This window comes from Fusarium solani (assembly GCF_023522795.1).
Source record: "Fusarium solani strain SB1 chromosome Unknown bctg00000004, whole genome shotgun sequence".
Classification (NCBI taxonomy): Eukaryota; Fungi; Ascomycota; class Sordariomycetes; order Hypocreales; family Nectriaceae; genus Fusarium; species Fusarium solani.
The window spans coordinates 270,910-294,692 of record NW_027072152.1 but is presented as its reverse complement, the minus strand read 5'-3'; the positions used below and the strand labels follow the sequence as shown (position 1 = coordinate 294,692).

General features: G+C 50.0%; 11 protein-coding genes across 11 annotated transcripts; 6 read left to right on the top strand and 5 right to left on the bottom strand.

Moving 5' to 3' along the window:
• Positions 1-1,004: 1,004 nt before the first annotated feature.
• On the bottom strand, positions 1,005-1,364 carry MRS44_007148 (uncharacterized protein; the record flags this gene model as incomplete). The annotated part of the gene is made up of 1 exon (XM_065620417.1): positions 1,005-1,364. One exon carries the CDS (start codon positions 1,362-1,364, stop codon positions 1,005-1,007), a length of 360 nt encoding a protein of 119 aa, XP_065476489.1.
• Positions 1,365-1,856: 492 nt separating this feature from the next.
• MRS44_007147 (uncharacterized protein) lies at positions 1,857-2,337 on the top strand (the record flags this gene model as incomplete). The annotated part of the gene is made up of 2 exons (XM_046274056.2): positions 1,857-1,889; positions 1,942-2,337. 2 exons carry the CDS (start codon positions 1,857-1,859, stop codon positions 2,335-2,337), a joined length of 429 nt encoding a protein of 142 aa, XP_046129324.2.
• A 2,634-nt stretch (positions 2,338-4,971) lies between these two features.
• Positions 4,972-5,661, top strand: MRS44_007146 (uncharacterized protein; the record flags this gene model as incomplete). The annotated part of the gene is made up of 1 exon (XM_046274057.1): positions 4,972-5,661. One exon carries the CDS (start codon positions 4,972-4,974, stop codon positions 5,659-5,661), a length of 690 nt encoding a protein of 229 aa, XP_046129325.1.
• Positions 5,662-6,453: 792 nt separating this feature from the next.
• On the bottom strand, positions 6,454-7,098 carry MRS44_007145 (uncharacterized protein; the record flags this gene model as incomplete). Its single annotated transcript, XM_046277049.2, has 3 exons — positions 6,454-6,728; positions 6,783-6,865; positions 6,920-7,098. The coding sequence occupies 3 exons, from the start codon at positions 7,096-7,098 to the stop codon at positions 6,454-6,456; spliced, it is 537 nt and encodes a 178-aa protein (XP_046129326.1).
• A 1,077-nt stretch (positions 7,099-8,175) lies between these two features.
• MRS44_007144 (uncharacterized protein) lies at positions 8,176-9,090 on the bottom strand (the record flags this gene model as incomplete). Its single annotated transcript, XM_046277050.2, has 1 exon — positions 8,176-9,090. The coding sequence occupies one exon, from the start codon at positions 9,088-9,090 to the stop codon at positions 8,176-8,178; it is 915 nt and encodes a 304-aa protein (XP_046129327.2).
• A 337-nt stretch (positions 9,091-9,427) lies between these two features.
• MRS44_007143 (uncharacterized protein) lies at positions 9,428-10,252 on the top strand (the record flags this gene model as incomplete). The annotated part of the gene is made up of 1 exon (XM_065620416.1): positions 9,428-10,252. One exon carries the CDS (start codon positions 9,428-9,430, stop codon positions 10,250-10,252), a length of 825 nt encoding a protein of 274 aa, XP_065476488.1.
• A 294-nt stretch (positions 10,253-10,546) lies between these two features.
• MRS44_007142 (uncharacterized protein) lies at positions 10,547-12,046 on the bottom strand (the record flags this gene model as incomplete). The annotated part of the gene is made up of 1 exon (XM_065620415.1): positions 10,547-12,046. The coding sequence occupies one exon, from the start codon at positions 12,044-12,046 to the stop codon at positions 10,547-10,549; it is 1,500 nt and encodes a 499-aa protein (XP_065476487.1).
• A 2,327-nt stretch (positions 12,047-14,373) lies between these two features.
• On the bottom strand, positions 14,374-16,881 carry MRS44_007141 (uncharacterized protein; the record flags this gene model as incomplete). Its single annotated transcript, XM_065620414.1, has 1 exon — positions 14,374-16,881. One exon carries the CDS (start codon positions 16,879-16,881, stop codon positions 14,374-14,376), a length of 2,508 nt encoding a protein of 835 aa, XP_065476486.1.
• A 214-nt stretch (positions 16,882-17,095) lies between these two features.
• Positions 17,096-18,127, top strand: MRS44_007140 (uncharacterized protein; the record flags this gene model as incomplete). Its single annotated transcript, XM_046284227.2, has 2 exons — positions 17,096-17,223; positions 17,296-18,127. 2 exons carry the CDS (start codon positions 17,096-17,098, stop codon positions 18,125-18,127), a joined length of 960 nt encoding a protein of 319 aa, XP_046129331.1.
• A 1,542-nt stretch (positions 18,128-19,669) lies between these two features.
• On the top strand, positions 19,670-21,254 carry MRS44_007139 (uncharacterized protein; the record flags this gene model as incomplete). The annotated part of the gene is made up of 3 exons (XM_046283752.2): positions 19,670-20,142; positions 20,199-20,730; positions 20,781-21,254. The coding sequence occupies 3 exons, from the start codon at positions 19,670-19,672 to the stop codon at positions 21,252-21,254; spliced, it is 1,479 nt and encodes a 492-aa protein (XP_046129332.1).
• A 507-nt stretch (positions 21,255-21,761) lies between these two features.
• MRS44_007138 (uncharacterized protein) lies at positions 21,762-23,031 on the top strand (the record flags this gene model as incomplete). The annotated part of the gene is made up of 2 exons (XM_065620413.1): positions 21,762-22,387; positions 22,719-23,031. 2 exons carry the CDS (start codon positions 21,762-21,764, stop codon positions 23,029-23,031), a joined length of 939 nt encoding a protein of 312 aa, XP_065476485.1.
• Positions 23,032-23,783: the final 752 nt, after the last annotated feature.

The window sequence follows — 23,783 nt, the reverse complement described above, 5'->3', positions numbered from 1 at the left end:
ACATTGGCGATATTCGACGAATAGGTGTTAGGGGCGCGTCGAGTTGCTTAAGTCTTGGTGTGTGGTTGGCCTTGGAGCCTGGAGAACAAGGGGTCCACTGCTGAATCCTCGCAGCGCTTACTGTGTGCGTACATTTGGGGGCGGTACCCACGAGGTATAAGGGATAAACGCAAGGTACCAAGACTACGACGCTTCATGGCCAAGGTCACCTGAGTTGCAGGCCTTGAAAAGACTGTTGGTTGTTGTTCAGGCCAAGGTCTTCGGCCCGTGGCAGTGCAGCACTGCAAGGATACAGTGGAATGGTTGCATGGGGTCGCCAGGAAATCCCGCACACACGAGAGGGTATGCCGAAATGCATCGGAGGAGTAAGAGTACAGAGTAGAACATGTGTGAAGTTGGTGAAGCTGGAGGTTGCGAAGGGGTCTATAGATTTTTCAAGAGTTGGAATGCGAAGTCATCATGCTACTTTTCAGATTACTTCTGAGCATCTCGTATCATCGTGGTAAACGTAACATCGCTGAGCTTCTGAAGGTCAACGCTGCCCAGCTGTTCAGGATTATACACCATCAGTTTGTTGGTCGGCTTCATGTCCGGCTACAACAGCACTGGATCGTCCGCAGGCACCCCTCCGAAGAATGACTGCAACGACATCCACCGGCCTGCCTTGCACTGAAGCCTCGGGGGGCAAGTAAACATCTTCTCGTCCATCCTCTTGATCCTCAAAGCAACTCGCACAGAAGCCGGGCCCGTCTTGAGAGTCTTATTCTCTAGGAGAGTCCACTTTACCTTGTGGTTGGGAGGCATGCTGCCGACGACAAGCTTGCCTCCGATGATTCCCGTAGCGTCTTCCGTTTCGCGAGTTACTGCCTTCTCCCATTTTGCTGAGGCGCCCAGCTCTGTCCCATAGCTGACGCCAACCATCCCTTCACCACCTCTCGTGATAGTCTCAGATTGCTTGCTAGGAAGGAAACTATAGCTCCCATCAAAGAAAAACTGCCTCGACCTCAGGCAGGGATGCCATCCGGGTCCGAGACGTCAAAGATAAGCTCGATAGTTGCTTCAGAGATTCGACGTGCTCTCTTCTGGGGATCAAAGCGGAACTGCAGAACCAACAGAGTCGCCCAGTAGTCACTGTCCTCCGACATGACACCATGAATGGCATCGATCAAAGTGCATCGGATATCGACACCATGGCCGGTCCTCCGGATGATTTCACGGCGCTGATAGGGGTCCTTGAGGTTGTTTTTGGTGTGGAACTGGCCCCCTTGGATGTCGCCCTCGAGCATCCCAACGTCAAATAGCTCGACGCCATCTTGCTCCTCCACGCCTTCGAGGTTCGAGTCTTCGATTTGGTGGGCCGACATTTTGGCGAAAAGGAGAACAACCTTTTTTCTTTTAACTGAGGTTGAGTAACAGCTCAAAGAATGCAAAACATAGATAGCCTGGAAAAAGTTACCTATGTAGCACAAATATGCATAGCTAAATGGCGCTGAACTGGTGCGATAGCCGCTGAAGAGGCCGGGGCTTGGTTCCCTCCCAAGGAGAGACACAATCTCTCGAGACTCCAATCAACCTCGACGACGATCAGCTAACCGCCCACTGGCGCGTGACGCGCGTACACTGCAATCTGATCCTTTGTTCTGCTTTTCAGTGGGGAGACAGTGAGCCCTAGCAGGGGGCTTCAATGCACGTCTTACCAATCACCCCCAGAGCGCCAAATAGCCGCTGTGAAGATGCGCAAAGGATTTCCAGCGCTCCGCAAGGCAGGGATTGTCGGTCACAAGAGCGGGGGAGAAACATGGACATTTGTGTACTTGCGAATTGATTGCGGTACAAACTTCAATTCGGGGTCCAAAATGCCTCTTCCGCATGTCCCCTCGCAAGGACAGGTAATTCCGCCCAGTTCAAGGAGATTGGGCAATCTCTATCTTTGAACCGTAGAACCACAAGAGTCACCACCACACCGCGGACAGTCCTCGCCCATCAGTTACCATGTCGGACGCAGAGGACAGAGATCCACGCAGAGACTCTGATGAAGATGAAGAGGAGACCCGTCTGTACCAGGCCATACACCTCAGAAGATACACCTGCAAGCTAGTTGGCTACATGCTGAATAGCCGCTCCGACCCCAAATGCATCGGAGACACACTCGAGTTTCCATGCGGAGAAGGGGACTCTGCAAAGACTTGCCTCACGTTAGCGTTTGAGAATGACCTTAGAGTCAAAGCGCTGCAGACCTTGGTCCAATACGCATGTGACAGGGCTTTGGGAGGAGGAACGAGCAGAGGCGGAAACACCGATTGTAAACGTCGCAGTGAGAGAAAGAAAGTCGCATAAAGCAGGTCTCCGCGGAAAAGATGCAAAATCTCAGATTGGTCCCGAACGCGACCGTGGATGGAAGAAACCCGAGCGAGGCAACGACAGAAGAAAGCCAGACACTGACGTGCTAGGTTGTGGCAGCAGCTCAAAGAGGATAGCCTCCAGTGCCACGTTTCAGGGGACATGCGAGTTGACTCGCTGGTATGTGGGCAAGGTTTTCAAGCGCAGTCGAGGCCTAAGCGTAAAAACAAGGTTGGCGAAGCTTGGGCGGATAAGGTGCTTGTATTATTTTGGTACGATGCCCACTCGACCGCGTCCGAACATGTCGACGTGCACACATGAACAAGTCGCCTTCACCTGCTGCGGCCTCTGTTGTTCTAAACCCGCCTCCGGTGGCTCGAGACTAACTTGATCTCACCAGAGCAAGCCACAATGGCGTCGGGATGCGAAGGATGGCATCAAAGGCTACTCTTTGGGTAGCTAATTGGCTACCCCCTCAGCTCAATGCTCCATGCTTTTGTGGTAGGTAACCCCAAGGCTTCCTACACTTTCTAGCCTGCAGGTACGACATTAAGGTTCAGTTGAGGGCAGCGTTGAGGCTGAGAACAAGAAAAAAAAGTCATGGCACATATGATTTGGTAGGTCCGACCTCGGCAACGTGAAAATCCACCAGGCTTTCAATGTCGCGATCCTAGCCTGTTCAATCGCAAGAGACCAAGCATCAGGCGACCAATACAGGATCACACATTTGCATTTTCCTGTTACACTATCTACCCATAATTCCAATAGAACTTGACCGCGGCCGTTCAAGGATCGTACCCTTCCATAGACACCTCATGGAATCACAATCAATGGGCATGACCCTAGCCCATCCACCAGCGGACTCGCCCAATCGAGGTTACGAATCATCGGACTTGAGCCATACGCCTCGAACCTGCCGCAAGGGTCTCAGAAGGGAATGTTTGAAGACAGAGGATAGGGAGAGTTGCAAGCCAAGCCACGCCACCTCTGTGAGATCATGTCCAAAAGGTTCACAGTGCCTCAATCTGATCGTCTGAGTAGAGATAGATGGCACCATTGTGTGCGGTAGTAGCGTGACGGTTGGCCGCGCGGCTGAGGCCGAGCCGCATGTTAGTTAGCAATGGACTCATTTGTTCGTTGTCTCATGAGTCCAATTCTCGGTGCTCATATCGACGATCTCGATCCGATTTAGGGCAATGGAAACATTTGGGCTTGCCATCGTCACACTTGACATAATCATGCTTCCGTCAGCAAGCATTGAAGGATATTGTTGGTGGCTGCGGCCTGATGAGTTCCATGAGAGACTCCTCATCAAGCTGTTGAGGTTCTCAAGCCTCGGGCCTGAGATGGTTTCATGGGCCGATGTCATCTCCGGGTGCTACTGACGTCCATTAAGGCTACATGTGAATGGCGTGATGTCGTAGTCTTTGTTTCGTATCAAGAGCATGACCATGGCTTTGTCACACTTGCAAGCAATGGTCGTTTGTTGAAAGATTACCGAAAATATAGTGCTATGGGTCTTTCTTAGGTAGACTACGGGCTTGTTGGCATAACTTACATCGAGCCAGTACAGTGATCGGCGAAGACGATCCAACTCGAGGCGTACATCCAACCAAGTACGGGGGACTGTTCATCAGTTGGTTGGGAGGACGAAGGCGGAGGGATAACATTGAAGCCGCTATCGGCTCGTTGTAATTCGCTGTGAACCACCCAACTGGATACATCTGGCAACAGGTAACTGCAGGCGCCACAGCCCTCCAGTTATACGTGGATGATCAGCAAGCGTACAGTATTGGACATCTGGCTAGAGCTTATCCCCGTTGTTATTGTTTCAGCGTGACGGCGTCTTCTCAGAGCCTAGCCACAGTAGCAAAAAGTCGTATAATATCTACACAGAAAACGCAATTCCTAAAGACCTAATGCTATGCAACACAAGAAAACCTTATATTGTCCCCAACTGCGTCTGCAGCTGCAAGCTTTACTCCAGTTGCATCAACCTTATCAACGATGAAACCGACCTCACGGATGTAAATGGGAATGCCTCCTTTGCCGTTCAGCCCTATAATCGAGATACGAGGTTTTCAACAGTAGCCCCGTGCGCTGTTACACACTCGGCCTGCCGCGTTCCAAATCGCGTCAGCCATCTCAACGCGGTGTACGAGTTTGTGGCTCAACTTACTGAGATCCTGGTGGATGCTAAGCTGAGTACTTTCGCTAATATGCAACCAGCTATCTAGATGGTGCTGCTGGTTCCACGCAAGCCGTGGTAAGTAATCGAGGCGTTCGCTTGGTTGTATCCGTATGAATTGAGTTCTACGCGGATCATAGAGCCCGGCTAACAAGTTCAAACCTTGGCCAACAATGTACACCAACGCGAAGTGTGCAAGCAGCGCTTTGATGGTTTTTGTGGACTTCCCATCTAGCTACCGATCCTCGCCTGGAGATAATCTTGCAATGGTACGAGGAGATAATGAAACAAAAATTTGTCTATATATAGGATGCTCCCCTCGGCATCCTATGAGTTTTTGTGCCCCATCTTAGACTCAGGCCTTAAGTTGATTCTTGCTACTTGTTCAGAGCCACAAACCAACTTTGCATCACACATCTCAGCCTGTTGGTTTATCCTGCAAAATGAAGTTCTTCACTCTTCTTGCACCCTTGGTTTCCATGCCACTGGTTCTCGCTGTTCCTGGCGATTACTACCCGACGCGCAAAACTGTCACGGTCACGATCACCAAACACGGGGCCACCATCACCAAGCCAGTAAGCACCGTCACGGTCACCAAGGCAAGGGGCACCACCACGGTCACCAAGGCAAGGGGCACCACCACGGTTACTCAGCCAGCGGGCACCGTCACGATCACCAAGGCAAGGGGCACCACCACGGTCACCAAGGCAAGGGGCACCACCACGGTTACTCAGCCAGCGGGCACCGTCACGGTCACCAAGGCAAGGGGCACCACCACGATCACTCAGCCAGCGGGCACCGTCACGGTCACCAAGCAAAGGGGCACCACCACGGTCACTCAGCCAGCGGCCACCGTCACGGTCACCAAACCAACTGTCACGGTCACCAAGCCCCATAAGCCAACCCAGACACACTACAAGCCGCCCGGCCATGGTGGCTGGGGCCATAGTGGCTCCAAGAATGCTGCTTCCGAGAATGCTGCTTCCGAGAATGCTGACTCCGATGATGCTGCCTCCGAGAATGCTACCTCCGAGAATGCTGCCTCCAATGATGCTGCCTCCAATGATGCTGCCTCCAATGATGCTGCCTCCAATGATGCTGCCTCCAATGATGCTGCCTCCAACGACGAGTAAAGAGGTATGTAACTCACGGACCGTTTCAACTCGTAACAGAAGCTAACATATCAAGGATATTCGCACTTGAATAAGGTAACTGTCACGAGTCCGCATAAGTGTTAGTCCTAGCGGCACTGAAGTAACTCGGTTTTGGATGGTTCTCAATTGCCGGATTTCAAGATTGCTCTCTTTTTCACTTCTCTAAACCTTGTTTACTCTATGGCTTAGTATGTTCTCTTTGACATAGCTTAAGCCGGGTTACTTTATTATTGCCTTAGGTGAGGGCTTGGGCTAATAACTTGGAACTCTGATCGCTTGATAGTGGTCTTTTAAATTGCTTTCTTATTATTTGTCAAATTATAGGTAGTCGCAGCTTATTGCCGGTCATCCAGCCGCCTCTGGATCAAAATCAAATCACAATGCTTTATGTAACAAAGTCGGTAACGTGATACAGCAGCTTGGCGAAGGCGAAGATAGTGATCTATTGCGCGGCAAAACTGAAGCTTATAACAGTGCTTAGTCTATGGATGTCGGGAGATATGCCTTGGTTGGGTTAGCTGCCACGGCTACAGCTTTCTTCCTGGCTTAGGAGCGTTCACAGTGTTAGCCGCCCGAGTGAGGCTCTGTACTAATAGTAAACAGCTAGGATGACGAAACTACCCGATAAAGTCATCAGGCTCAAACTCTTGCATGCACTTTGCTGTTCAGTATTGTTAAGTCTTATTAATAGGAGTGCTCGTTTTTAAGTTCAGTTAATCGCAATTTCCTTTATACGCCATATCCCCTTTCATCCGCCATAAAACACATCCTTCATCTCTTGTTGAACAGACTGACATCCAGTGGCAACCTCTCACCCATCCAGATGGCCCTCTCCAAGTGATCTCGCTTCTCTGACGCCCTGCGATCGACACCCTCTTCTGGGACGACATTGGGATGGATGAGCACCGACAAGGGTCCACGCCAGATTGCAAGCCATGAGACGAATGCGCCAAATTGTGCGGGAGTAAAGACGTTGACCTCGAACATGGCGATTGGGTGAGGTCCGATTGGTCGATCCCAGAAGCGATAGATTCGGAGTTCAGGAACTAGACCTTGTCAACTCGGGGGTTACGGGATAGTGTTGTTCGAATTTTACTTACATTCTCTTCGGATGCGTTGCCACAACTCATTGGCATACTTGGATTGTTCGGGGTTGGTCTGAAGATAGTAGATGTGAAGGTCGCTGTGAAATTGTGGTTAGCAACCTCTACCCATCATAGCCTTGCTTCCAACTCACAAGCCTCCTCGGATACCCTGGTCGAGAGGAGCGATAAACTTGTCGTATGCCTCGCTGCGCTTCTCTGCCGGAGGATTCACATAACTCTTGCCGTCCTCGGCCTTCTCCTCGGGCAAAGGTGGGGCATTTTCGTACCCAGTCAGAGGGGAAGGGTAGGAGTAAACTGAAGCGTCACCCATGATGTAGTGTTGATGGTGGTTAAGATATGGAACTAGAACAAAGATGCAGGGATAAGATGCAAGGATGGGCAAACTTGATGCTCAATGAAGGATCAGAGAGTGTGTCAGAGAGATATATATATGATGTGAAATGCGGAGAAGACCGTGGTGTTGCGTGACCAGACTCCCAAATTTGTCATCATGATTGGACGGCAAGAATTACTCAGCGTAAAACATCCCACACGGAAAGCGGGACCTTATCAATCATGTGGGTCTGCCGCGCGCGTAGGAATTCTTTCGGAATCACGTTCCGGCACTGATTTTGCTGCGGAATCCTATGACGTCAAATTGTGTTCTAGCACCAGTGCTTAATCATGATTGGTCCGTCATCGGCACAAGTATGGAGTACCTACCCTATACAGCATTGTTCGACTTTCGGTTTCGATCTGAATCAAACAGAAGAGCTCAACAACACACTTCTTCTGTCTAGGCGCTGTCTTAATTCTGTCAATGAGATTACCCGCTGTCGGTCTTAGGACAGAACTAAAAAAATTAAACGTATCTTCATGGGAAGAGGGTTTTTGTCAAACGGCGCCTTCTGAATCATTTTGAGGGAGAAGAGGTAGAATCCCGGACCTGTGAGGCATGTCCTGTTCAATCGTATAAAATTAACAAAGTGATTAGAACTCCTTCCATTTACTCTTTGGAGGCTCTTATTCTCATAGAGAACACACAGGCTGCTTGTTGTGCATAGAAAGTATGTTATGGGCGCACTCTCTTCCAGCCATTACTCTCACCACTCCAAAGCCTACTAAGGTATAGAATTCTGGGCCCAGTTCTATTTATTTAGGCAAGCGTCCCCCTTTCAATCTATTACCTAAAGCGCTGGGCGGATATGGTCGCTTTGTGAGAGCGGCAACACGCTTCTCATAGCCTTTGATCATTTGTTGAAACTGGGACTGACTCGCACTATTCCATCCGCCACGATTCTGCTTTATCTCCTTCTTAAGGTCCCTGCTGAGATCATCGTACAGAATGACCAACCTTCGATGCAGGTCGTCTTGCTTGGGCGTCAGCAATGGGTAAAATAGCGAAGGATCAATACGTACAGGGGTCAGTATCTGATCTGTCCAGGACAGACTCGACCTGCTGAAATCTCAAAACTAGCCCTGCTAAGGGTTGTGAGATGTTGCCATCCGATGTCCTAGAGCCGGAGTGCGCTCGACGTAGAGATGTAAAGACGCCTCGTAGAAGTGACTGCCCTTTAGCCGTACCGTCCCCAGAGTTGCCGAGGGACTTCGTATGCTCTTGCAGAATATCGCTGATTGCTGCGAGAGTCTCTCGAGCTCCGTCAGTGGAAGCATCGGAGAATTGTGAGCCCATCGATGATGAGGACCCAGTTGTGCTCCGAGTTCCGCGGAGTTTGGGTCTCCTCCGCCTGGGCTTGCCAATGTGAAATTTCGACCTGCGACGAGAACCCTCGGGATCTGATTGACACTTGAATGTTTGAGCTGAGCTGTTTCTCGTCGTGTAGCCTGCGTCTGCTACCGTCGTGGTTGCTGTCGTGACGGCAGAGCTTATCGAAACGCGGCTTGGATCAGTGAGAGAGGTCGGTATATAGGTCGACGATGATGTTGCTTGCGGATCTGTGGTGGTGGAAGATGTTGGTGAAGATTTCTTTGAGGTGTTATCGTTGTCGTCGCCTTCAAGCTCAACCTTTGGAGTCGTCGACTCGCTAGGCTCTGCCTTTGGGGCCGTCGGCTCTTCCAGCCGAAGACAGCATTTCAAATATACATATGCATCCTGTTTTTTGCGGCGCTCGTATGCTTTTTCGAATTCTTCAGGTGTTTGGGTATCTCGATCCACAACCAGGTCCTGGTCTGATTCTGCAAAGGGCGCAAATGCGTCTTCAACTTCTGATAATGTCGGGTTCAGCGAAACGCCAAGGATGACGCAGGGGTTCCAGGGGTCATGAGGGTTAGACCACTCGCGTCTTGGCTTCTTGTCTGTCATTGTCAACATGTTGGTGGTATAGAATCCCAAATTTCAGTCAACGGCAGGAACTAGAGATTTAATCGCCATGTGTGCATGCGTGTGGTCCGCCCAAGGCAGTCTTTGCGCACAGCAGGCAACCTGGCGCAATAGCTGAGCCACTGGGCTGTGCAAGTTATCAATTGTGATGGGAGACATGGTTGGTCGCCACCAATATAGCTAAGCGGCTGAGACACAACCAATACCGAACCCCTGCAAGGCGTCTTGAGGGGACTTTCGCCCCAAATATCTTTCCTGCTTTGCCCAGGCACGGCCGGGTACATGTCAACACACTTAACTTTACGGCTACCTATGCAGGATGAACCCAACTACCTTTATCGAGGATGACGACGATTCAAACCTCGTCGCGTATGTCAACAGATCTCTGGAAGATGAAGAGCAATTCCATTTTCTACGGTTCGAGTTTCTGCAACGACTCAATATCACAAAGTTGGGTGTCAATCTGGTGCGCCTGAAGAGTGACATCCAACGACAAGGCCATACAACATCGGATCAATCAGAGTGCTTGACGACCACATTGAGAGATTACGGTGAGAGAACTCGATCGACTCAGATTGTGCAAGATACTGACCGAAACTTGATAGCAACGGCTGTGCGCGACTATGAATATCTTCGGAACCATCAAAGCCTTGACCAGGCCGAGACGACGCGGCGAAAACTGCTCCTTCAGAGATACTTTCAGTCACGAAGCGACTTCAATGACCCATTTCAGTCTCATTACTCTGCTTTCAACGAGAGGCCTGACAAAGTTGATCCTCTACGATGGACCATCATGAGATACCTCCCCTCCCGCCTCACGTTTTCCCACCACGAAAAGCGCGAGAGGAAGAAGGAATACCTCGACGGCGAGCCGCCAAAGTACGTTTCGGCATTTGTCGACAGGCTTGTGCGCTTCACCATCGCCACCACTGGTGGACTCTTTGTTGTCGTGCCGATGATCATCATGAGCATTGATGAATCGCAAGTCAAGAGCTTGGTTACAGTGTCGGTGGCTGTTGTTGTTTTTGCACTTATTGTTTCCTTTGGTGTGCGGGTTTCAAATATTGAAACGTTGGTTTCTACTGCGACTTATTCTGCTGTACTCGTCGTGTTTGTGGGCACAAGCACTGGGTCTGGAGGGTAGTCGAGTAGGGGCTGATAATTGGAGTTGATGTGCTTTTAATCCTTAGATCAAGCTGTGCATAAAATCCGTTTTTCGATATAGTTGAAGCCCGGCCCTTGATGTGATAACCGAGCTAGAAGACCGTGTATAAAACCATGTTCGGATTTGTATTATCCCTAGTCTAATGCGTTGGAATAAGCACCCGCCAAGTAGCCAAGTTGGCATGGGCATAGCTACTACGGCTCTATTCCCCATTCATTTGCGAGTACCTCATGCCCCTCGGGTCTTCCCATGATATTGCTGCATCAGCCTTCCTTAATACCAATCAATTTCCGTCCAGAAGTCCTCCCACAGTACTATGAAAATGATCTCAACTCCTCGAGCCTTTGCCAACTCCATCAGTCGATCAAACGCGTCAAGGACAGGATCCTTGGGCAGCCCCTCGGAGATATCTATTTGACGGAGGTTAGGCAGCCTTCCATACGGACTGCACTCTTGTACCAAGATCTCAAGGTCGTTAATTTGGTCCTCAGTCTCCTGAATAGATCGCCTCCATAACGTGGCAAAAGACAAGCCCTGCAGTCGTAGGCGCACTAGAGAACTCGGTAGACGGCTAGGCATAATATAGTAGTCATCATCGTCATCTTCCTTATACAGGGAACTGACGTGGATTGACAAACTTTTGAGGCACTCAAGATACTGATAACAGTCGCGCAGATGGATGCTCCCAACTTCAGGGTCGTCATCATGTCCGTGGTTATCGCCATCGGCATTGGCATCATCGCTCCCATCGTCCTCCATTTCTTCATCATCACTGAAGGCAAGTGAACCTTGTGGTCGTTCGAAATCAATGACAAGTGTCTCTAGCGACTTCTTATGGTGTAGCATGACGTTTGCTAACCCCCTGCAGCTCAACAAGGAATTGTCGCACACTGGGCCTGGCCGGTACACCAGCAACTTGAGCCGTTGACAGGCACTGGCGATTCTGGACAGAGATTCTACTGAAACATCGACCTCGTCTAGAATGAGCTCCTCTATTGGTGAAGTGCCAACGGGGAAATCCAGGATGTACTCGTCGCGAGGATTCGCCGTGGGAACCCAGCCAAGAGTTGGGTCGTTATAGTCTCTCTCAGGGCCTTCACCCCAATCCCACATACCAAGCCTGCATCCAGCGAAGGATTTTATGTTGGGTAGGTGGAAAAAAGCCGCTGCGTATAGCCCATCAGTGCTAAACTTGGTGTCCCAATGACGGAAAGCCACAGACCGCAGCCCAAGAAGCGGCAAGTCCGTGGACCCCGTCTTCTTCCACAGTCGGACTACCTGGCTTGCTAACTGCAAGACCAGCAAGTCGTGGCGCTGATTGGCATCGAAGTATGGCACTGTGATGTCGAGACTGGAAAGCTTGGTCGCCCAGCATAACAAGAGCGTGCACAAGGCGTCTGTGTTGCCTTTGCGGATATACTCTGCCCACTTGGTTGAGTTGGCTAGAGCTGGCCACGCGTCGTCCACGGTTGCGGCAAGGCCCTCTAGGCTCTCGATGCTAATGTCGCATACGGTGTGGTCTTCTTCATGGTCGCGGAAGGCAACGAGATTTTCGAATTTGAGCTCCTTGACGTGTATTCTTAACTCGGGGTAGTGCAGGAGATGCAGGAGCAGGCGCTCATGGGAATATGGCCAGCGCTGGACGAGTATGGGACTTGCGATCCTGCGGAGGCGCTTGTTGACACGAGTGAGTTGATGGAGTGCGGGGCCGTCGACGCCGCATAGGAATATGTTCTCGAGGGCCTCGTCCGGAAGGTCTAGCAAGTTGGCCATGGTCGTGGTGGATTTTTTTTCTCGGTGGAGAATGGACGATGAATGAGACGACGTTGAGGCGCGAATTGAGGTTGTGATGTGCCCCACTGAAGTAGGCAGCAGTTGGCCGGGCACGTACCTCTTATGCACCTTGAGATCTGGCCGTACATAGGTAGGTAAGTAGGTAAGACAAACGGGGAAACGGATCCTTGATAGAGTAAGTTGGCTCTTTAATATGTATTAATAGGAAAGCCCTGGCATAAGGCTTAAAGAAATGGTATAAAAGATTTTATTAACCCCCTTTCTTATTTTGGATCTTTACTTTTCTATACATAGATATCAAAGTAATGTTTTACTAAAATTATGAATTCTTACTAAAGTTTGTCTAAGTAGTGGGTTTAAATGCCTGTTAGTAGGTATACTGCATATTTGCTTCTTTTTACTGTCTTAATACTTGCAAGGGCAAGATCTACGCGAATGTATAGGAAGGCGTTAAGCTATCTGTGCTAGGAACTGGTTGGCAAAGGCAGGCCTATACCAGGATTATAATCATTGGATCGCCGTAGCGTCTGGTGCAATAATTGTAGTCTTGTCCTTTGCTTCTTTCTGTGGGTACTTTTCTGTTATTATCGCCAAGGACTTCATCATACGCTCTCAGCCAAATACACAATTTCAGCAAGTGTCGATAGCACCTCATCTCCTTGAACATAGATTCATTCATGATCTGAGGAATCTATCATATCACGAAGTCGTCAACTCACAACCCCAGTGAGAGCATATTCAACCAAGTGCGACTGGTGAAGGCTGGGAAGACCATGAAGAAGGACTCTAACAGCGGCCTTGCACCTTAGTACTGGACCTGCCTAGGGTTTCTGAGGTATCTCACCATAATCCAAGAGCTGCAGTAAGCGCTTGATCAAAATGAGACCCGACTTAGGAAGCTTTCGCTGGGCTTTAAATACTACACAATAAGATGAAATCCTTCCATTTGTCCAGAGTGGGGTGACCCTTATTCCCCTAGGTAACTATTCTCTGCCGGGCTTGCCGTAGTAAGTCCTTCGCGCCCTGAGAGAATCGGATGAAATAGAGCCTGGAGTTGGAACGGATACCGACATGACGCTCTCCGACTGCGGATCTGGAGCCTTCTTTTGCGCGATATTGTGGGGGCAACCACACCAACCGAATACCGTCCAAGGTAATCCAGTCTCGCATACCGCTGACAGCATATCCAACAAAAGACGGTGTTTCGGTCCGCATACTTCGCGTATCTGAATTACTGAAACATTCGGTTTGGTAAGTGTCGATGGCGATGCAACCTTGGTCTGTCAAGATAGTTGAGTTGTCGAGAAAGAAGAGGTGTGCCGTGGGGATATTTAGCAACCCTCTTTGAATGCCCGTCCGCTTCTCGAATATGGCTATCTGGTTCCCGGAATCAGCTTGACAAGCCAACCAGTGCGAGTCAGGTGATATTGCAAATCCATCAGAACAGAAACCGATGCCACGCTTCTTGAGTTTGGTAAGCAAAAGCGGTGTACTGTTTTTGATATTGTAATGGATCAACTGTTCGCCAAATAATCCAGACCGTAATACCACATGTTGATCATTGGAAAATTGTAGTCCACAAGAGGATGTGAGCAAGTCCCACGGGCGTTTCAATGACCATTGCAGTGCCTTCGTTGTGGCATTCCAGACATGTATATCCTTCCGGGTGATTGATGCCACCCACTGAGAATGGCTGCTTTCATCATTAGAAACGGCCAGATGAAGAATTGACCCCTCGGCCACAATCATATGACGGAGTTTTTTGTGGGTCAGGTCCCTGATGAAGAGTAGTGACGAGGAACTCCATACGAGTAGCCGGCATTGAGATGACAGTGAAAGATTGTTAATGTGCTCGGGTATAGTCGCGAACGCGTCAAGAACATTGTCTGTCGTTGCATCTCGGACTTGAATTTCATCTGCAAGGACATAAGCCACTAGCCTCCCGTTATCCGAGACACGCATTTCCTCAATAGCCATTCTGTCGCGGCCATTTTGTTCGGACAAAAGCAGCGAAACATCCCAGAGCCACACCTCAGCCTCGGAAGCAACTGCAAGTAGCTGGTCGTCAAAGGAAACAGCGATTGAGAGAGGAGGAAGATTTGATGATAGTGCAACCTGTCGTAGCACCTCCCGTTCCCCCCTCCCACATAGCAGCACTGTGGATTCGGTGCCTATAGCTACCCAAGACCCATCATGCGAAAAAGCCATGCAACATACGTCGCTATTAAGGGAATGGTGAAGGAGATACTGTTTTTGTTGCTTTCTTTTGGAAATATCCAAATCCCATATCTCGTCCCTGGTGCACATCATGAGTCGGTGGGAGTTGGGGGGAAGCCCGCAAGAAAAGTGCCCTTCGGAGTAAAAGGCATTCCCCATGTAGGGGAGATTGAGCACTGGATCCCCGTGAGGATGTTAATCTCAAGAACAAGAATATCGGCAAAGGTGTCAGAAAAAGCTTCAAAAAATGTCACCAGAACGCCGTCCGAAGAAAATTCGATCTCCACAAAGTCAGAATAGTCAAGAGAGATACCGAAGGTCCACTTTTGAAAGCTGCGCTCCTCAATATCCCAAAGGACGAATTCGTTACAGAAGAAGACTGCCAACTGCTGACTGTTGGGCGAAAATTTGAGGCCCCTAACCTGACGGTCGTCAAGTTTTGCAGTCCACTTGATACTGTTTGAAGTAAGATGATAGACCTGAAGGCACATACCATCTTGTTCGGTTATGGCAACGCCAGCATACCACTTCAAGTCTGGTGACAGTGCAATTCGCCTTAAGTGATGGCAGGCCAGATACATCTGCATCTTGCCATCGCTGACCGAAAGTTCCCTCAATCCCCCTGAATCCTCAAAACGGGCCGAGACGAACAAGGACCCGCCGTTTGGGGAAAATGTCAAAGAAGGAAGATAGCTGTCGCGTCCAAGCTCGAAAGCCCACAAATATGGACGCCATTGCTTTTCCGCTTGGGGCTTTGCCACCACATACTTTGGGCTGTATTGTTCAAAGTGGCGGCGTATTAAGCTTTCCTCTGGGCTGAAGAGGAGACCGGACATGTATATTTGGAGGGGATGCACTTCAATAACCGGCCGGAAGTAGAGAAAAAACCGGCAAGAATCCTCAACAAGCGCCACCGCGTCGGAGCCCTGGTCACGGATAGGCATTAGACTCAAACACGCCAACGCTTTTCTGGGCCGGAAACCTACCAGTGGCAGGTTCTGGAGAATTTGCAAAGCCACCATCGCTGCTGGTAAGTTACGATAAAGGCTGAGTGCCTCCAGCCAGAACAAAAGTTTGCGAGCAATGAACTGATGGACCCCGTTGCAGTGTGATGCGTCTTGAGCGGGGACGGGTAGGGCATCGCGTAGGTGATGGGCCCAAAACTGGCAGAAGTAGGCCAGGCCAGACAAAGGATCAGGCTCGGGACGGTTGAGAAGAGCCTCTTCCACTGACACAGAAGGGTGGACCAGGTCATATATATCCATTTTGAGGATTTCAAGGCCTTTGAGAGACTTGTGAAAGAGATGTAGATGATGTTGGGGGAGACCAGTGGGGAAAAGTGCACCCTGTTGCTTGAGTAAAAAGTCCTTCGCTGACTGATGAACAAAATAAACGACCTTGTCTCTGACGGTCAGGAAACAGCCGCACTTCATTATCATCTTAGGGAGCATGTCTTCATCTCCGGGTAGATCCTCGATTGCCATGAGCTCCGACAAGGTGATTGGGCGGAAAACGGTGCAAATGATGGCAAGAATCCTCATGTAGAGACCCGAGCTGACTGGAGAGCAGATCAGATCCATCATTCTTTCGTACAACCGGTTTAAGCCCGCGGGGAAGAGCTCGAGGTAGGCCCTAACCTCCCAAGGTTCGCTCTTCTCAAGTTGTTGACACACTAACGCAACCCACAAAAAAGTGCCATGCGCATTGTGGGACAAGTAGTCTTCTGCAAACTTCAGGTCGTCGCTTCTAAATCCTTTGCTAACACTCAGCTGGTGTACTCGATAGTGAATATAGGAGTTGACAGCCTGGGACACTGATTCCGCATTGAGCTCCAGAGACAATGCAACTCTTGTCTGAGCCTGATCCAGATGTTGTTCAATCTCGCTGATGTTGCGGCTGCTAACAAGCCATCTGACTTTTGGAGATGACGTTGAAATGACAACCTGGAGAAGAAGCTCTAGGTCTGTAATACACTCGTCCAAAGCGTCGACGACCAAGATGGTGTTTTGAAGGGTTGGATCTTCCAAGATTTTGGAAAGAATTTCTCTGGTGGCCACTCCTGAGTTCCAGTGCTCAGGCCCTAGGGATGTTTTGTCGCGTACATGTGAGAGGAGGCACCTTTGTTGATCCACAAGGAGATAGACAAGGCCTCGCAAAACCGCCGTGGCGCTGTTGAGGCCCGGGTTAGTTGCCTGACAGAAGAAATAGGATAGCGATGTATGGCTGGTCGGATCCGCCAATATTGTAAAAGGTTGCAGTTCATCAATGATGCCCGAGAGCAACATTGTCTTTCCCTTGCCAGCATCGCCCCTGATCCAAAGGAGCGGCCAGCTCTCGGTTGGGCCACGCCAGCGCTGATAGTCGGGATTCTGCAGGACCCAGCGATACGAGTCCTTCAACAGGCCACCGTTGGTCTGTTCGATGCGAATCTTGTCGTGGCGAGGATCGGTGGAGCACAATGCCGCCAGGTACTTCGCGTCACCATCTTGGGAGTAGTTGTATGTCGTGTTGTGAATTGTGGGGTTATTGCCGATTTGAATCCTCGCGGAGCCTGCTGCAGACATGGATCCCACCTGGTTGGAGTTGCTGTGTTCCATGTCGAATAGCGAAGAGGGGTAATGATGGCGAGGCACACAACCGACAGTGTACAGCCTCGCCCAGGTGTAGTTGAATATGTTGCGAAACGGCCACAGAGGGTGCAGAACAACAGTGAGGGGGAAATGTTGAGAAAACTTTTGAAGAGGGAGGAGAAAAAGATGGGGGGGTTGAAAATAGCAACACTGTTGGTAACAAACAGGGCGAAAGTGCAATATGCAGGGCCACACACCCACCAATGCAAGCCCAAAGCAGGCTGTCGCCAAGGCAGATGGCTTGAAGGTCTTATCCAGTAATAGGACAATGGTATTTTGCTTTAAAGCAGGCTCACCTGAGCCAACCCTGTAAGCTAATTTCAGGTTGTAAACATTCTCAAACACGACCGAAATTTTCGGCGCCGTTTCTGGCGCCATCAGCATCGCTGCTCTCTTCAACGATTGCGTCGACTGCTTCGAGTACATCCAACTCGCCCGGCACTTTGGCAAAGACTACAGCAGATGTCAACTGAGGCTTGACGTGGCTAAGTGGCGTCTGGATCGATGGGGCGCCGCTATCGATATCAATAACGACCCTCGATTCCGGTCCGGTGCACCTGCAGATGAATCGGTGGGACATGCTCAAGATATCTTGCGAGAGATAGTTGGGAGCATTGAAGGGGCTTACAAGGTCTCGCGCCGCTACGAACAATCGACGCCAGAGCAGAACCGGGTGGCCTTGACACTTGCGGATTTGGATCCAGCCTCACAACAGCTTCGAAATGAGTTCCAAACAATTACCAAGAAACGACAGGACCGTGCAAGCTTGGTCAAGAAGACTGGCTGGGCGCTCTACGACAAGAAGCGACTGGGAAATCTAATCGACAACATCGTCACGTCCATAGACGAGCTGGAACTGGTTTTCCCCTCCGTCGCCCAAGCTTCGATGGATCTGGCGAGAGCGGAAATCCAGAAAGTGGGCGACCAGCAGAGCTTGCACTTGATCCGAGATGCTGCCGACGGGCTTGACCCCGTCCTAAATGATTTGGCAAAACAAAAGCTCGCGGGAGTCGAAGTCCAGAACTTTGCAGCCCGCGTGAGGACGACCGAGTCTGGGAAGTTCGAAGTCGGCAACATCTTCACCAAGGAGGCATCCGGTCAATCAGTGGGCTTCCCTTATCGCAACACCAACCGCGTCGAGGACATGGAGGTCAAGGGTGATTCAGGCGTTCATGTCGGCGACACTTACGGGGGAAAGGGGTTTTGGGGCTGAATGAAAAGTGTGTACAGGCTATTTCTCGGTACTGACGAACACGTTGAAGAGATTTTCTCGTTGCTTGTACCTCATTGAGTATTTCTGCTGCGGCGCCAAATGAAACGTGTACACCACCACAACCTCGCTTAGCATTTCACCAATAGCAAAGACGCCTGATGCAGGTATTGGTTCAAAGCGAGCGCCACATTTGACATTGGGCACAATTGCAGAACAAGATTAATGGGATTTATTCTACGGATAATATGGTTACACAGCTGAGGCAGGCTGTGCTGCATGACTTATCTTTTAGTCATGTTAATTTATGCAGTCAAGACATTGTAATCCCGACCAGACACTTTCTCCAAACAGGCCCCCAATCAAAGGCGATCAACATTGTGCTGGACTCAGTTGGCTAATGTTAGAGCGTGTTGTGGTGGGATGGGAGTTGGTGATGAGGGAAACCGTACACATAGACCTAATATTATTATCACTGAAACGAGTATATAAGCCATAAGAGTAGTTCGCCAACAAAGATATCGGAACTAACGGCTATTAAACAAGGACTGGAATTTTGCTTGTTTCTGATGATTTCACTTCTTTAATGTAGAAGCCACAGAGTGGGACGGAGATGGTATCAAAGAGTCAAGTTCGCAACTTGCTCATCATTATCAACATTACCGTGGATAGATCTTGTAGGCGGCCATAGTAGAGGCAGTTGATCCCCTAGCGTTTTGAAACCCCAACACTGTCAAACTCTTGTGACTGCTTTGAGTAACGTGGATGAATTAAGATCTCGCCAATCGTACAAGGGACCATTTACCCTACGTATGTATATCTGACACCCTGTTTCCCACACTGAGCATAGGCGACCAGCCACAGGCTAAGCTCTGTCTTGACTGAATGATATCGCCACGGCTCGGATCTGGCGATGGCCTGCTTGCGTCTCGCGTGGCTGAACTGATCGTAACGTAGCACTCTCTTTCGTTCACGAGATCGTCTACCCCGAACAGTTTTGTTTCGAAAGTGGGAACAGTGACATCATGGCGTCAACTACATTCCGGAACATCTACTAATTATAGACGGTCTAGCTTTTTGTGGATTGGCATCCGTCATGCCGGGTCTGTCGGGTACGAGCAAAGTTGCCACTAATCGACGCTAGTTGGGAAGACCCGTTGATCAGAATCCTTCTGTGAGGGTGAGATGAGATCTCAATTTTCGTCATTGAAGTTTCTTTTCGAAGGAGAAAATCGCCATTCTCTCCTATTCACGGCTTGTCGGCTCGTGGAATGGTAGTAGCTCTCTATACCGCCGAGTTCAACACCGTCTCTCGTCATCAAGAGGCGCCTCACTTCTAGCTCGTCTCGTATTCTCCATCTTCGGACTCGTCCGTTCGGGTTTCGGCAGACGGAAGCTCTCGTAAGGCGCCGATCTGTGGGGCAGAGCCCCGTTGCCAATGTTTATCGCCATTGCCATGATGTTAAATAGCCTTGGATCACTTTGGTCTCAGCCGTTTTGCATTCCATTCACTCCTCATCTCGCCAGTTATCTCAGACAATTACAATGCGTTCCCAACTGCTCCGCGGGCTAATTGGCCTTGTTGCTCTGGTCTCTCCATCATTAGCCGTCCCCACCAAGCGAGAGGCCGTCACTAGCTGTCTCACCAACGCTAAAGTCCCCATCGACACCAAAGGCAGCCAAACCTGGACCCAGGACGGTACAGCATACAACCTGCGGCTTCAGTTTGAACCGATTGCCATCGCAGTTCCGACCACCGTCGCTCAGATATCTGCTGCTGTCTCCTGCGGCTCAAAGCATGGTGTTTCTGTGAGCGGCAAGAGTGGTGGTCACAGTTACACTTCACTTGGCCTCGGCGGAGAGGACGGACACCTTGTGATCGAGCTCGACCGCCTGTATAGCGTGAAGCTGGCCAAGGACGGAACAGCCAAGATCCAGCCCGGAGCAAGGCTTGGACATGTGGCCACTGAGTTGTATAACCAGGGCAAGAGAGCTCTTTCTCATGGCACATGCCCCGGGTACGTTATTGTGGCCAGAAAACCAGATCTCTGAGAAACTTGCTAATGAAACCTAGAGTTGGTCTTGGCGGGCATGCCTTGCACGGCGGCTACGGTATGGTCTCACGAAAGCACGGCTTGACGCTTGACTGGATCATCGGCGCTACAGTCGTCCTCTATGATGGCAAAGTTGTGCACTGTTCCAAGACGGAGCGTTCAGATCTCTTCTGGGGTATCAGAGGCGCTGGAGCTTCATTCGGAATTGTCGCCGAGCTCGAATTCAACACATTCCCTGCCCCCGAGAAGATGACCTACTTCGACATTGGCCTCAACTGGGATCAGCAAACCGCCGCTCAAGGTCTTTGGGATGTGCAAGAGTTTGGCAAGACTATGCCGAGCGAGATTACGATGCAGGTGGCTATTCGAAAGGATGGGTATAGCATCGATGGTGCCTACGTCGGCGATGAGGCCGGTCTGCGAAAGGCTCTCCAGCCTCTTCTCAGCAAACTCAACGTCCAAGTGAGCGCTTCGACTGTTGGATGGATTGAGCTGGTCACGCATTTTGCTGGAACTTCAGACATTAACCCAACCAGCGCCTCTTACAATGCTGTAAGTCAACTCTTACTCGCCTCTGATATCGGGATCTGACAAGAGTGTAGCACGATACCTTTTACGCCACAAGCCTGACTACCCGAGAACTCTCGCTGGAGCAGTTCAAGTCTTTCGTCAACTCCATCTCCACCACAGGCAAAAGCAGCAGCCATTCTTGGTGGATCCAGATGGATATCCAAGGCGGCCAGTACTCAGCCGTGGCGAAGCCCAAGCCAACCGATATGGCCTACGTCCACCGCGACGCGCTGTTGCTCTTCCAGTTCTACGACAGTGTCCCACAGGGGCAAAAGTATCCCAGCGATGGCTTCTCGCTACTTACGACTCTGCGCCAGAGCATCTCCAAGTCTCTTCCCGAGGGCACCTGGGGCATGTATGCCAATTACCCCGATTCGCAGCTGAAGGCGGACAGGGCTGCCGAGATGTACTGGGGATCCAATTTGCAGAAGCTACAAAAGATCAAGGCGGCATATGATCCGAAGAACATCTTTCGGAATCCCCAGTCTGTCAAGCCAAAGGCGTAGATGACTGGGCGTCTCATATGATCTGCCACAATATCTGAGGGTTGTGGATATTTAGTATCCCGCTAAGGCTATCTTTATGAATCGTCGTTAATATTTGTTCTCCGTTTTGTACAATAGAATCTGGAATTACGATAGAGGGGTCAAAGGAATAGTTAATACTTTATAGAGTTTCTTCTAATATTTATCTGATTCTTATTCAATGATGTACCTGCCTATAAATATGTCTCAAATATCCGCTCATCAGATAGATACCTGGGCCTCCTCTCTTGATTGTTTGGTGATGATGCCGAAAGCTACACAAATGCTGTCATGCAAACCTTGTTTAACAAAGGCTTGCTGTTGGTATTCAAGCGACGTCGTCTGATGGTTTAGCCGGCCGTAGTTATAGAGTTTAGGAGCAGACACTGTGAGTCACGGAGTAAACGCCCATGTGTGCTTACACGAGACAGCCTTTCAACCCTCAAGAATACAGGGTTCGCTGCTCTACTCCTCTCCGGTTACATCAAAATGGAGCCCACCAACACGGCAGACAGCTCGAATGAGCATTTCCAGACCTTCAATCCGGTCCCTCAACCGGTTGCAACATTTTCGCTGTTTCCCAGACTCCCTACCGATATTCGCTACCTGATTTTGGAAAAAGCACTTAGCCATGAGCATCTTCTACGAATAGCCGTGCAAGCAGTTGCCAGAGAGGAGAAGAAGCCAACCACGAACAGCGCAAAGACCCGCCGTCATCTGTACAAGCCCGGCCGAAGATACCATATCATCTTGAAGGAGCGGCAGGCGATAAGCAAGCTGTTCTGTGTCATCTCCGAGTCAAGACAAGCCGCACTGTCCTTTTACCGGGTTCACCTACCATGCCAATACGACTGGGGTGGAAAGATCGAAGAGAATGGAACCCTCTACTTGTGTCCCGAGTTAGACATTGTGGAGATCCAAACAAACGAGAATCCCAGGCAGTCTGCACGAGGTTTCGTGAATTTCGCACATGATGTGTGGACTCACGACCCACGATACGTCGGCCTCGTTAACCTGTCGATACCTGCGACCTACTTCATAAATGTCAACGTTGGGGGCAAGATACGTCTTGCTCACAAAGGGCAGACTTCGCTACTGCGGCAAGTTATTTCCAGGTTGGAGCGAGTCATTTTTTCCCAGAGGTACATAGTTCAGCGCATGATCTATCCCATTACCTTCTTGTACCCTGGGCGTGGAGGTTGTAAAATGAATCGCTCTGTCCCAGTCACACCGTCCATCACCAGGTTCGACAGGCTACCCACTGATTCAAGACCGATCGAAGAAGAATTGGAAAACATGCACGTAGGGGTATCATCCCCCGCATAGAGGGGTCTCTGCCTGGTTCAGGTTACTCCGAAGGTTACGCCGGCAGGAGAGCCAACTTAAGATTGACTACCGCTTTTTGCTGAGCCACGAAAGTCCCTCGTCATTATGAATATGCAACAGAGACGATGCTGATCACTGGGTTCAAGAGGAGGACAAGAAGTGGAAGCAGATTCTGAAGGAGAAACGCAAACTCTATAAAGAGCGGGCGAGGGAAGAAACACCAGCAGAATTGGCCAAGGCGCCGCGACCAGTAATGGGCTTCTGGATGTTTCCGCTTGAGAGTATTGGTGCCTTGCCTGGCATCGATAAGTGCCAGCTTTTAGAACCGCGTGGAAGATTCCGCAGTTTCTTAGACATGTCAAAGTACTCGCCAGAGCTATGCTTGTCTCGGCTACCAGAGTACGGGAGAATGACGCCGGCTCGGTTCAAGTAAAATACAGACCAAATTAGGTCTTTCCAGCTAGTGTATCAAGTTCAACGTTTAGTATCCCATGGTTTGTGTGAAGGCGGTGACCTCCAAAATAAGCCATCGGCCACAAACAACAAAGAGCAGTGGTTAATACACGCCATCATTAAATTCAAATGCCGTAGAACACCGTCTTGAGGATCGCTTCCCAATCTTTAGCCCTCTAATCTTTGGTTTTATCATCTCAATGGAGCCTGCGGTGTTGGGATATCCCAGCCCTTTTGTTCCAGTGTCTAGCGCAGTTTTTCCCATTTCTCCTTCCAAACCTCGTTCCAGATGTCATTCTGTTTTTTGATCGTCGGACGTTTGATCTTGCGATCTGTGGAACCTCTAATGACAAATTCGAGAACACCACAGTCCTCAGGGTCCCTAGGGTGCTTCTTTAATCCACAACGACAGGACATGGTGGCCTTGTTTTCGCTTGCTTTGGCCGTTTTTTTTTTCTTTTTTTTCGAGCAACTACCGGGTTTGCTATACGGTAACAAAAGGGATGTGATGTGGTAGAAGAAATGTTGGCTAATGGTCTGTATGTTTATTTCTTCTTGTCGATGTTGGAAGGGCAGATGTACTCCCCAACCATGACCGCTAGCCACTCTGGCTCAACAAAAACTGATATAGCCTCAAAGAAATCGCGAACCCCGTGATGATCTTGGACGGGTGAGGGGTTAAATTCTTCGACACGCGTGAGAGCTTTTCTCCACCTATGAAGCCACACCTCC